General features: G+C 41.0%; 1 protein-coding gene across 2 annotated transcripts in view; it reads right to left on the reverse strand.

Moving 5' to 3' along the window:
* GRIP1 (glutamate receptor interacting protein 1) overlaps positions 1-13,809 on the reverse strand; it is a 710,594-nt gene extending 696,785 nt beyond the window's left edge. For both annotated transcript variants that reach the window (XM_064377313.1, XM_064377312.1), the window contains exon 1: positions 13,524-13,809. In XM_064377313.1, the coding sequence (XP_064233383.1) occupies positions 13,524-13,581 (58 nt within the window). In that variant the 5' untranslated portion in view covers positions 13,582-13,809. The remainder of the gene's footprint in view (positions 1-13,523) is intronic.
* Positions 13,810-14,111: the final 302 nt, after the last annotated feature.

The following is a 14,111-nucleotide window of genomic DNA, read 5'->3' on the forward strand; positions in this document are numbered from 1 at the left end:
GCTATTAAAGGAAAAAGAAAACTGGAGCAATAACTAGAAAAAGTGTGGATAAAGAGAAGTCTGTTTTTTAAAGTAGGTGAAATAAGTTCATGTTTGTATGTTGGAAATAATCCAATAGAGACGGAGACCCTGGTCATGCTGGAGAGAGGGGAGAAAATGCTGGATCCACTCCTGGAGTGGGCAGGAGAGAACGGGATGTGGTGCACCAGTGGAGGGTTAACCTTGATTAAGAGCACACCGTTTGGCTTCACAGCAGTGAAGACAGACTATACGGCCACAGGTGAAGCAGCAGTTGTCGTCTAATGTCTTCTACTTCTAAGTGAAATAAGAACAGGATGCTTGAAAATGGCACAAGACAGGGTTGCAGTTATTAGTAATGGCAAAGTCTAGGACAGCAGCTCTCAGCGATTTTGGTCTCAGTACTACTTTACATTGTTACAAGTTACTGAGGACTCCCAAAAGTTTTTGGGCATGCCTACTAATATTTACCATATTAGAAACTAAGACAGAAAAAATTTAAATGCAATAGTATACAAGCACAAATTCCTTCAGTGGCTTCCGAAAAACTAGTGTGCATTCAGAATAAAAGTCCAAAAGGCAAATAGTGTTTTTATACTATTAGGAGAATAGTTTTGGTCTCACACACCTTCTGAAAGCATTTTAGAGACCCCCAAGAAGCCACTGGACCACACTTTGAGAACAGCTGGTCTGGGGTGTGGCTACAGAAGTGAGGAGTCCAGGTATAGCCAGATATAACTGAATGACAGGACAGCACAGAACTGAGAAACCAAGAAATTGGGAGGACAATTCATGTGAATGTTGAAATCACCAATAATTATCTCTCTACGGGGGAGCTAAGTTTCAATTACAGCAAGAAGGTGAAGAGAAGGTAACAGAAGAAGCTGAGGATATAAGGGATTTTGCTGATTAAATAGACAGTGAGTTCTTGACAGTACAGAAGTGGGGATAAGGGATCCGAAAAGGAGCCATACCATGTCTACTCCAGTTACTCTTGCTGTGTAACAAATTATCCCAAAACATAGCTTCCTTTTAAGAACAAATTCATTTTGCATATAAATTCCATAGGTCATGAATTCAGACAGTACACAGTGAACATGTCTAGCATCTATTGCATGATGTCTGGGGCCTTAGCTATGAAGACTCAAAGCTTGGGGCGACTCAACAACTGGGGCTTAACATCATCTGAAAGTTCATTTAACCACATGTCTGGTGCCTGGTGCCTGGACTGGGAAATTGTAAGACCAGGACTGTCAACCAGAGCACCTATACATGTCATCTCCATGTGAACTGGCTCCTCACAGCATTGTGGTTTCAGTGTAGTTGGAAGTATCAGAGCCTCATGGTGGCTCAGGATTCCAGGTACAAGTGTTCCAGCTAGCAAAGGGGAAGCTGTATAGACTTTTGCATACCAGCCTCAGAAGTCATACAGTGTCACCTCCAGCATTTTCTATTGGCTAATCAGCCACAAGCCTGCCCAATTCGAATGGAGAAGACACAGACACTCAAGGGGAAAATTATCCCCCAAAATTTTGGAAGCCATATTTTAAAACAGGCCCATCATCACCTGTTTAAAAGGATCAATTTCTAAACACTGAGAGATGAAATGTACAGGATATTACATATGCCAGTAAATAATCTTCCTGTTATGGACTGAATGTTTATGTGGCCCCCAAATTCATACATTGATTCCCTAACCCCCTGTGTGGTTGCAATTGGAGACTAAAGGTCTCTAAGGAAGTAATTAAGGCTAAACGAAGTCACAGGGGTGTGCCCTGATCCAACAGGATTAGTGTCCTTATAAGAAGAGACACCAGAGGGCTTTCGCTCCCCTCCCCACTCTCTCTGCACTACACCTACCAAGAAAAAAATCATGTGAGCACACAGCAAGAAGATAATCATCTGCAACCCAAAGGCAAAGCCCTCCAGAAACCAGCAATGCTGGCACCTTGATAATGAATTTCTAGCCTCCAAGAATGTAAAAAAAGAAACTTCTGTTGTTTAAGCATATAGTATTTTACTGTGGAAACCTGGGCAGATTAATACACTGCCCTTCCTTCTTTTTTCAGTATGATCATTAGGGTCTGGGAGGGTAGGGATCTGAGTAAATGAAGTCATTGAGTATAGAGTCAATGCTGTTCTCATCATTTTACATGACTGTGAGCAATAACAACAACCAAAAAAAAAAAAAAAAAAACAGGGCTACCCTTTGGTGGCAGGACTCTTATATGTATATCAGCATTCAGGCTCACTAACAAAGTCAGATGAGGTGCTTTCTCAGCAGATGCAGCACTACAGGTGTCTGATTCTAGCCTGGCAAATTTTCAATAACTAAAATTATAGGGGGGAAATGTGAAATGGTAACAAAGAAATTAAATTTATATTGCCTTGTTCAGGGTTTTCATTTAATGAAAATGTGCTCTGCATATACTAGAAAATTATATATGTAAAAAGAAACACTTGAATTCATCTGAAAAATGTAATTCTAAATGCCACTTTTTTTTAGTTAACAATCCTGACATGAAGAGGAAAATGTAGAATTCCTTATAACTAAGTTTGATTTCATGAGGATATTAGTGTATTCCTCTCAGAGGTTTGCAATAGAATTTGTGAGTATCAGTAATGAGATAAAATATTAGACATCAGAGGATATGAAATAAGGAAACCATTCACAGATTATATGCCATAATAAAGAAATGAATACCTATCCCAGTCCTGTTATTTTTACTGCTTTATCATCATTGTTTTTATAATATATCAACAGGTGAAAACTACATTCAGTACCTTTCTCAAATGATTAACTGTGCCTTAAAAAGACATAAATCCTAGTAATTTGTGATGTCAAACTGTATATCAGATTTTCAACTAACTATATTCCGACAATAAATGAAAGTGAAAAAGAAACACTTCAACAGTAAAAAGAAGAGATTTATTAATTCTAACATAAATTCACACAAGAAGTTTTGAGTATATCTAGTGATCTATTCTAAACGTCTTTATTCAAAATACAAAGTACACCTTAACAATACATCAACATCTAACAGTAAATTCACATTGCAATTATAATACTGACTATAAGAAGAAATATGTCGGTTCTCGTGTTCATATATTTGCCAATGAAATACAAGGGGCAGATTTCTAGTAAAACTATTAAATGAGGAAAGTTTATGTGCAAAGAAGACTAGTAGATGTTGCTGGTCAAAACTACTTGCCAGCCTCAAGCTATGTCATCTCTAAGCTGTTTGACCACTTCTCTCTCTTTCTTTCTTTCTTTACTGATGTTCAAATCTTAGGGAGAAGAGTCCACCTGACAAAGGAATAGGACTCTTCTTTCACCCTCTTCCTTTATTATACAGTCACCCTCCTGATCCCTGCCCCTTACAGTTTTAAGTTTTCAAGACACATAAACCACTTCAGATATGGAACAGCAGAGGAAGAGAAAAAAGGGAAGGAGGAGCAAAAGATCAAATGTAAGCATCTGATACTCTTCAAGGAATCAAAACTTCATGAGTACAAAAAGAGAAAAAAACTAACACCTGTGTATCTTTGAGGGATTTAGAAGACATTGTGGCCAATGACCCTTATCACCTAGCATGAAGGTCCCCTATGTGACACATGCCACACTCAACATGGCATTGGACCACAGAGTGTAATATCTGCAGATGGTAACTAAGACAGGTGGAGCTGAGGACACCTCCCAAGATCCCACAAACTCCATCATGATTCAGAGAAAACAGTTAAGCACTCTATGGCTACAGAGAGATACAGAAATGCTGATAGGACTAGTACCTAGAAAAGGCCTGGGTAGAAGGTCACAAACCACAGGGATCTCACAACTAGACACAATGGCAAGGTCCAGGAAGTCCAAATGAGCTGCCAAGATAACATTCAAAAGATCAAATAGGAACAGTCTCATTGCAGTGGATACCAGGGCACAATGCCCAGCCACAAATGTGCCAAGTCCAGAGCAGTAAACACAGTGAGGGTCACACAATGAATACAATGCCCTTCACCCAGGGCAATGAGGATACTAAGCTTTCCCCTTCACTCAAATGTCATCTTGGGAACAAAGGAAGGGAAAAACCTTGAGAAATTAGAGAATCCAGAAAGAATTTTTAAACTAGAGACTAATGTGTTCTTAATTGACAAGATCAAATGTTTTCCTTTAGAGTGGGAATGGGAACTTGAAGGCAAGGTAAAAGCAGTTATGGGAAACAAATTATGTTTCATTTGCATATCTTAAAAGCAGTGTGTAAATTTGTATATACACATACACACACACCCATCCTTCTGAACCATTATATCCAACCCCAGCTATATTAAGTATATTTTAAACTAGTATTATTTGTAATGTGCTCTATGGACCATGCCAGTCAAGAAACTGTTTATTACCTGCCCATGGTTACATAAGTACTGAAAATGAGGGTAGGTGTTTAGAAATACTATAGCAATTTGACATTGCCACATCCAAGACTGTGGCTAGTAAGTTCATCTCACTGAAGAGGACAAGAACAGGTGTGGTCAAACTTAGGTAGCGAGCTTCACCCAGTGCATGGTGCTATGGAACCCCATATCTGCCTGTGACAGGAGAAAGAACAGCCCTTCATTACAAAGAGTGTACGAACAAATCCAGATCTGCATGCAGCCTAATCCCGCCACCACTTTCTGTGCTAATATTGAGTTTTGTATTTAGGATCGCAATGGTGTATAACAGACCAATGAGAAAAGAGGACTTCACATGTAAATGATGTGTTCATGCCTAGGAAAGACAAAGTAATATCAAGATTCCATAAAGCTTGACTAGAAAAAAGTGGTGTTAATACTTTCCACAGCAGCAAGTACCATATTCACACTGCAAGAGGGAATTTAGTCTCAGGCAAATAATATCAAGTCATATGAAATCAATGTTGTCAATGAGCATGTTATTGATTTTAGGGGGTAGTTTTGTTTATTTTTCTTTTGTAAAATCTGTTTTGGCTTTGTGGTTGTATGAGAGCTATAAGCATCAGGAGTGTTTTATGTTAGTACATATCTAAGTAGTATAATAAAAATAAATAGGCTGGGCATGGTGGTTCACACCTGTAATCCCAGCAACTTGGGAGGCCGAGGTGGGCGGATCACCAGGTCAAGAGATCCAGACCATCCTGGTCAACATGGTGAAAGCTCATCTCTACTAAAAATACAAAAATTAGCCGGTTGTGGTGGTGCGCACTTGTAGTCCCAGCTACTCGGGAGGCTGAGGCAGAAGAATCACTTGAACCGGGAGGCAGAGGTTGCAGTGAGCCAAGATTGTGCCATTGCACTCCAGCCTGGCAACAAAGCAAGACTCTGTCTCAATAAATAAATAAATAAATAAATAAATAAATAAATAAATAAAATAAATAAATGACATTGGCCAGGCATGGTGGCTCACACCTGTAATCCCAGAACTTTGGGAGGCCAAGACGGGCAGATCACCTGAGGTCAGGAGTTCGAGAGCAGCCTGGCCAACATAGCAAAACCCCATCTCTACTAACAATACAAAACAATTAGTGGGGCACGTGCTGTAATCCCCGTTACTTGGGAGGCTGAGGCAGGAGAACTGCTTGAACCCCAGAGGCAGAAGTTGCAGTGAGCCAGGATCATGCCATTGCACTCCAGCCTGGGCAACAAGAATGCAACTCAGTCTCAAAAAAACAGATGTTGGCACTGGAGATCTGCAAGATTTTTTTCTCCCTTCAAAACATTCCAAACATGATTTCAACTAAGAACAATGATTTTTTGCATATTGGGTTGATGTCAGAAGCCTGGACTTAAAAATTTCTAATTTATGAAACATAAGTTATCCAAATAATGCTTCCATCAAGAGAAAACCTGCTAATAGACAAATGTACTTGAAGACCCTCTCTCTTTCACCAACTTCTGGCTTTTTTAATATAATAATGTTATATTAATAGCTTTTACCTCTAAGTATAACCCCAGAAGGTCAGTATGCCAAGAATCATCCTTACTTTATAAATGAGAAAGCAGAAGTCAAGATGGGCGGTCTATGCCCAGGTCAAATAGCCAGAGGAAATGTCTGAGAGAGAGGACTTAAACTTCAGCTTTCTGATTTTGAGTACAGTATAAGAAGTATATTAAAACTTTACACACAGCATATTTAGTTGTTTCCAGAAAATAATAAATTTTAAAACCCTCCCCAATTCCATTACCAGGGAAGATAAATCTAAAAAATAAATACAGTACAACCATTCCCTCTCTTTCGGCTTAAAAAACTCTTGTAAAATTCTAAATTAGTTTTAGGAGATAAATGTGCAGGATAATTATTTTTCCTTTAGGAGTAGATAGCATATGACTTGTATATAAACAAAAGAAAGCTATTGCACAATAAGCAATCATCATGGCACAGTCTGGTAGTCCATCACTTTGGTGGTCCTTTATTTTTGTATTATTCTACCACATTATGTTTATTTTTTTTCCTACATTGATGAGGGGAGTGGGGCAATAAAGGCAGGCAACATGTAATCGAAAAAATACCAGGCTCTGTATCAGGATACTGGGTCTCAAGATACAATTCTGATTCTAACCAGTACCTGAACCAGAGATCTACACTCTCCACATTTCCTACATTTACTTGGTCACCAAGTCCATCTCCTGATTATCTCTGCATGGGCTGAAACAGGGCAGTAGCCTCCTACCTGCTCCCCTCCCTTCCAAGTCCTTCCCTTTTCAAATGTTTCCTCTATGCTGCCAAGATGAGCTTTCTAAGAAACAATCTGATCCTGACTCTCCTCTGTTGGAAGTCCATCAATTCTTTATCGCCTGCCAGATACAATCAAACTCTTTAATTTGGCATACAAAGCCCTTTCCAATCTGGCCATTTCTAGTCTAATGCTCCCATTCAGCTCCATTCCTCATCCCATGGGGGAAATGAATATTCATATTCTATGCTCATAAGTATGTTCATACTCTACACACTCCAGCCCCTTTAAGAAACCAGTCATGTTCCTGGAATGTCTCATTTCACGATGCTTTGGAACATACCATGTTCCATGCCCGAAATATCTTTCCTTCTATCTCCTCCCAACTCTCTAATCACCTCCTCTTCCTTCAAGTCTTTTAACATTTCCTTTGTGCTACCTTCTCTGACAGCTGTCTTCAGAAGCTTCTTTCTTCCCACCCCCTCCCAGCACAATCAACCCCTATTCTCTGCTCCCTCTGCATTAATCTTTACAAGAGTAGAGAAGCTGTCCTGGAATTACCTGTCATAGCCCATGACTCTACAACTGTACGTAATAGTATCCTTTAAAATGGAAACCATTATTTCCTCATCCCCAGCACCCAGTTGGTACTCAGTAAACACTTGCTAAGTGTATGCAATGTGGTCTTGGGTACATTTCTCCCTCTACACTAGATTATTCATTTTCATGAGAGTTGGGCTAGAATACATCAAAGACCTTGGCTGCATCAAGTTCTATGTTTCAGTGTAGTTTTTCACAAAAATTAGACTTTTTAAAAATATTTTATAAGGTTTTTAAAGAATAAAAATTATTGATTGGTTTCATCATCAGGATATCCTAAGGTGTTAACAGACCTATATGAATATACCATTAAAATAGCAGTTGCCATTACTGAACTCCAAACCCTATGCAAGGTACTATCATACATTCCTCTATATTTGTTAATTTTATTTAATCCTCACATGACATAGGTATTTCTTGTCCTCATCTTGAAGTAGAGAAAACAAGGGCTTTGAAGAGTTAAAAAGCCCATGGAGTTAATAAGTGCTGGAGTGAATTTAAACCCAACGCCATTTGGACGTCAAATATCTTCTCATCAACCACTGTGCCAGAACTTAAGGAATCTGTCCAGGATACAAGCCATATCTTCTCCACATTCTATTCATCACCTCACTTGGTGCTTAAAGTTTAGTCACTGTTGAAATGAAAGGCATAAGAAATTAAATCAGGTGCTTTTAATATGCAGATATAGTTGAAGAACACTGATTTTCCCATAAAGCTGACGGCACCCTTTGGCCACTGACATGCCTAAACAAGCAGGCTTCTTGATTAAGAAAATTTGTATGAACAGATTTTTTTATATTTATATTTAAGAACCTTTTCAATTTCAGAAGAAATAAACTTTAATAAAAGATAAAACAAGAGATTCAAACCCAGGATATTGCTTTGCATTTGAATTGTTCTCTCTGCTAGACATGTTACTTTGTATTACTATTACTCTTGTATTTTGTATTACTACTATTATAATTTAATTGAAAATAAATGAATCAAATCCTAAATGCCTTTAATAGTCTGCCATCTGCAGCATTTAATATAACAGTTTTAAAACCCATAAGATTCAATTCTCAAATTCTTTTACTAATATCAGTTGAAATTTCATTTTCTTCATGAAAGAAACCAAACAAGTTGCTGCAGAAGAAAGCATTATCTGAAGCCTCTTTGTTTGACCACTGGGCTGTCCGATAGGTAGCCAAAGTTTAGATATATGGCTTTAATTAAATAAAATGTTGGCAAAGGACAAACACACAATGGCTATTAACAATATAATCATTTCCCAGTTTATCACAGTAAGGAAGAACACTCAATTCTTGTTAATTCTTGCCTTCATGGCAAATATGCTTAAAAAAAAAAAAAAGGAAAAATATGCCATAATGGCAAGTGTTTGGTGGAAAAGGCCATTCATTTAATGAGTTACTTTAAGTGTAGTCAAATAATTCAACTTAAAAATATGTTGAGGTTCCAATCCTTATTGTTAGAGTTAATTAACACACCTACCTTGCAAAATCCTTGTCAAAGGTCCAAAATATACTTTAGAAGTGTTTTCCCAGTACACGTAACTAAAAAAACTCTCTAAAGAATTCCTAATGAAAGATTTGATGGTAGTTTATTAGAATTCTGTCCAAAAGTGAAAGATGTTATAATGTTAATAAAATTCTGTAAACTTCACCTCAGGAAATGTAACTTGACTTCTTTTTAAAACATCTCTTTAGAAATGAATGCCCTAAGTCTTGTCTTTATAAGTTCTGGCAAATTCATTAGCTCTCTGAACCTCAGTTTCCTCACTCGCAGAGTGGAGAATAATAACACTTACTTTACAGGCATATTATAAGGATTGTACCAAATAATGCATGGGAAACACAGTGACTGAAACAAAGCAGGCCCTAGATTTCTTTGCTTTCTTCTCTTTTCCCTACTTTGTACCTGGGCAAAAGTCAAATTCCAAATTCAACTTTTTTTTAAGGAGGTTGTGGGTAGGGTCACGAGATCTCCTCATGATACGGGTGATATGGAAAATGAAACAGGCCATGGTTGTAGTAAAGGTCTACTCCTTAAGCTCCCTGTGCTTTCTTATAGATATTTTATAAAAGCTCATTATTTATGTCTAAAGGGGTCCAAATATCCCTGCATCTGGCCCTGTTTTATATTTCTTATATTTGCCAAAATATAAGAAATTACTCAGACACAGTAATTTCTAAAACAGGGCCAGATGCAGTGGCTCACACCTGTAATCCCAGCACTTTGGAAGGCCAACGCGGGAGGATTGCGTAAGCCCAGTTCAAGACCAGTCTAGGCAACACAGGAAGACTCCATCTTTACAAAAACTTAAAAAAAAAAAAAAAAAACTAGCCAGGCATAGTGGTACATGCCTGTAGTCCCAGCTATTTGGGAGGCTGAGGCAGGAGGATCTCTTGAGCTCAGGAGGTAGAGGCTACAGTGTGCAGTGATCACACTACTGCACTCCAGCCTGGGCAACAAAGCAAGACCCTGTCATGAAATAATAACTTCTAAAACAGAAATCCAAAGAGAAGTTCTCAGTTTCATTTGTAGACCTCCAAAACTCGTAAGAAGAACAAAAAGGCAAGGGAGTGAAATGCTATAAAACATGCATGTATCTTCCCCCGGTGAATGTATATGCTAATGTGAAATGCATTTAATACATCTATATAATTAGATTAAATGTATATATTTACGTTAAATCTAAACATAAAAGCAAAGGGATTAGAAAATGCCAATTATTTTTCTCTTTTCCTCAATAATAAAAATATCAAGAAGTATGTTTGCAGAAACAGACAAATGAATAATCTTTCCAAGCATTATGTTTGATTTCTATCCTAACTACACATTGTTAAACACAATAAACATTTACTAACCAAAGCCACACAAGTAAGAAGGGATGGTACAAGGCAAAAGAAAAGCATCATAAGTTACAGATGCATCTATCTTTTTAGACTAAGTATTTTCTCAACAACTACATTCCTATTACACATGATCAGCTAATAAGCAGATGTAAAACGACTAATACATTACTTAATTTAATTTGATTGGAAGAGACAGCAAACAGGACAGTTTTCAGGAACATTTCTCTTCTCCTAAAACATTTACCCCAAAGTGTATTAAGTGGCTTCTAAATGGATTGGGTTTAGCAGATCAGGCAGAAAATTGGGGGTAGTGAGGAGTATGGAGAAATGTGTTCTGAATTTTAATAGTATGTTAGCGTACATGGGTCAATCTTAACATGTCATTTTGGAAGTGACTGCATTTACTGCAACAACCCATATGTTACAGTTTCTCTGCTCAGTATTGCACGCCATAGCAATAGCTTACTCAATACCAAATTGACGAAGGCCTTCAAGATGAACCCGAGTTGTGAATGGTGTGTAAATATGGCATGAAATTATGTAGAACAGCCAAGCCTCTTTCTGTATGTGGCAATACCACAAAAGCATGTTCCCTCAATCTTTGAATTGAGATTGGCATTTTTTTCTTTTTTAGGAATAAGGCTAAGACACCTACTCCTTCAAATATGTGGTCCTCAAAGAAGCTTGCTTCTTGTATTAATTTGCATTACATCTCAAGAAGACATTTTACTAAATAAAATCTACATTAAAAAAAAAAGTTACACTAGAGTAGTCTCCATAATGGGTTTTAGAATGTTTAAACGTAGATTGGGGTTGTGGGGAATGTGGAAAGAGCAGTGGTTTAGATGAGCACAACCAACCTTAGAATTTAATAGTAAGACATTAGAAATTGACCTTTTGGTCAACATTAACCCAAGACAAAATTTAAAATGTATTTGTTCTGTGTTCATTATTTTCCTGACCAACCTGACAGTTTAATCTTTCTGTTTATATTTAAAAGAATCCAATTCAACATTATTTGAATCACTTAGAATTTCAAGTGTCAAGGGAAAAGCTTAACATAATCTGACCTGAAATACAAATAGAAAACATCTCTCATCTCTTTACACTGAAATTCTTCCAAAAGGATAAGCCAAGCTCAAGCAGTGTCCTCTGATATATGCATTAAAAGTCACATAGGCAGCTCAGTTAATTTAAATATATATTTAATATATGTGTGTGTATATATATATATATATACACACACACACATACACACACACACACACAATTGAAACACAAACACCAATTAGGAAATTGTGACAGAAACAAAACCATGTATTTGTCCATTCTCAAAGAAGCAGGACTTCAAAAAGAAATGCTACAACCAACCAAACAAATATAAATACTAATTATTTAGAAAAGCATCTCATAATTGAAGCAAGAAAGAAGAAACCTTTAAAGTGAAAAAAGGCAACAAGTAACAAACATTTCCTGTTTTCTCCTATTGGAGGAGATAAGGCAGAATACCCAGTTTCTTATTCAGATTTTTATGCTCTGGAGGAATTTCCGTCTTATCTCCACCAAGCAGATTAGACAATCATCTTTCAATGTTACCATGTATTTCTAAAAGACATACAAGTACATTTTGTCACAATCCGAAAATCTACCCACTTCAGCATTCTGATAAAACTTGTCGGAAGCATGGTGATTTTTTTTAAAAGCAAACTGATACATTGAACACCAAGTACATTGTGACATTTAGTTGATAGGACAGACAGTCACTCCATGCTTGACAGAATGCTTTCATGTAGTACTTTTACCTGGTTATAAATTATTGGTACTGCTATTTGCAACTTTAAAGATATGATTTACTAAAGAGAGAAGCAGAAGCATTCCCAAAGCAGGGGTGCCTTTTGAATGGGTAAACGTAAGGTCACCTGCCAGAAAGTGTGCTGGAAAATGAATGCACATATCTCATAAGGAAGTGGTTAAAAAGGGATGAATTCCCTGAGTCATTAAACAGGATACAAACCAAAGACAGGTTGTGCCACCTAGAGAAAAACTGGAAATTGTACATTGGTTCTTCAGTAGTGAGTGTTACTCAAAAGCCTGAAACTTTTAGTATGCCCAATAACCAAGCCACCGTCCATACCAACTCATCACACTGCTGGATTAGGCCCCCTTGACAACTCTGCGTTCTCCACACACCAAACTGGCCTCCTGCTTTCCTCGCCCACCTACCTCAGCAGTGGCTGTTTGCAACAGCTCATGCAGCCCCTGCATCCTGAAACCTAACCAATTCTAAAGCATCTTCCTTGAAGCTAGGACAGGACAGGGTAGAAGCAGGATAAACCCTTGTGGACCTTGCCAGCCAGCGTCCCTCTGGATGCTAGCAGAGCCGCCGTGCACACCCCTCTAGCCCCATGGGGCCTGTATAGGAAATTCTGGTGTACTCAGTACATCATATCCAGGTTACCAAGCTGAACTCCCTGGGCAACCTCTGCACAATCCAAACACCACAAAATGACCTCAACAGAACTAAGCCTTTAAGGTGCAAAAGGCCTTCAACTTTTCTCCCCGCAAGTCACTTAAAAGCAACGTGTCCAGCACACTTGTCAGGCTGAAGCACAAAAGATCTGCAAGGCACCAGGCACAGAGAGTCGTCTTTTGCAAAGAAAACAGACAGTAATTATGAAAAGCCCGCAGTCCTGCGGTATTAAACTGACAGCGAGGACTGCGCTGGGGCATAACTCATCTCCAAGTAGTCACTCCCAGCCCCAGACCCTGAGAGAGAGGACAATCTTTCCCCTCTTCCCTCCCCTTCCAGAGACCTGCGGCAGCGCCCCCTGGCCTCCCCTACGCTCTTCCTTCTCCTCCTCCTCCTCCTCCTTTAGGAATCTCCAGCAACTTTGGGTTGGCAGCTCCGTCGCAGCCCAGCCATAGGCGGGGACTGCGCAAGGGTGGCCGCGGGAGGTGGAGGAAAGTTTGAAAAGTCACTTAAAGCACTGCAGTAACCCACCTCCCTGCCCACCACCATCACCCCCAGCACCCACCCCACAGACGGCCGCTCGGGGCTCCACGTGCGAGCGGGCCCTGCAGAAGCTGGAGTTCCCCCTACATCCTCGCCAGAAAAATCTTTCCCCAAGCGAAAAGTTCGCTGCAGCACCGCCCCTCTCCCCTCCCCCCAGCCCCCCGCCGCCCCCCACCTCAAAAAATGAATCAGAGTTCGCAAGACACCACCTGGATTCGCCCGCGGGCCCTGAGGGCGCGGCGCCCCTCCCCCGTCGGCGGATGGACGGGTCGGGAGGGAGCCGGGAGAGGGAGGCACCGGGCGGCCCCGGCCCGGACCCCTGCCCTCCCTCCCCGGCCCCGCCGCCTCGCTCACCTCGCTCCTGCTCCTCCGCCTGCAAGCAGATGGGGATATTCTTCTTCCAGCCGGGCATGGTGTCGCTCCCTGCGCTCGCTCTCGGGCTTGCTCTTTCTCGCTGGCTCCCTTTCTCCTGGGCTCGCCGCGCCTCCTCGCTCGTCCTCTCGGGCCGCCGAGCCGGGGCTGCTCAGCGGGGCTGGCGCGCCGAGGCGGCTCCCGGGCACATCGAGGCGGCGCCGCGCGCCCCGCGCTCTCAAACTCGCCGGCGTCTCCCGGTGGTGGCGGCGGTGGCGGCGGCCGGGCCGGGCCGGGCCCCGCCGGGCAGGGCTGGAGGCTGCAGCGGCGGCTGCCGCGGTGTGGCCGGGAGGCGAGGCCGGGCCGGGCCGGGGGCGGGGGGCCGTGCAGGCCGAGAGCTGGGGGCTGCGGAGCCCCCGGGAGTGGGCGCCAGCGGGAGGAGTAGGCTGGCGCGGCCGCCTCTTTCCCCTCCTCCTACTCCTTCTTCTTCCCCTTCCTTGTCTCTCCGCCGCCAGCAGGTGGGACTCAGAGCCGCCGCCGCACAAAGCTCCGCCGGCGGCAGGACTGAGGCTGCGGGCTCCCCGGGCGCCT

Source organism: Aotus nancymaae, unplaced genomic scaffold (genome assembly GCF_030222135.1).
Source record: "Aotus nancymaae isolate 86718 unplaced genomic scaffold, 86718_ANA_hifiasm-v0.15.2.pri h1tg000016l, whole genome shotgun sequence".
Taxonomy (NCBI): domain Eukaryota; kingdom Metazoa; phylum Chordata; class Mammalia; order Primates; family Aotidae; genus Aotus; species Aotus nancymaae.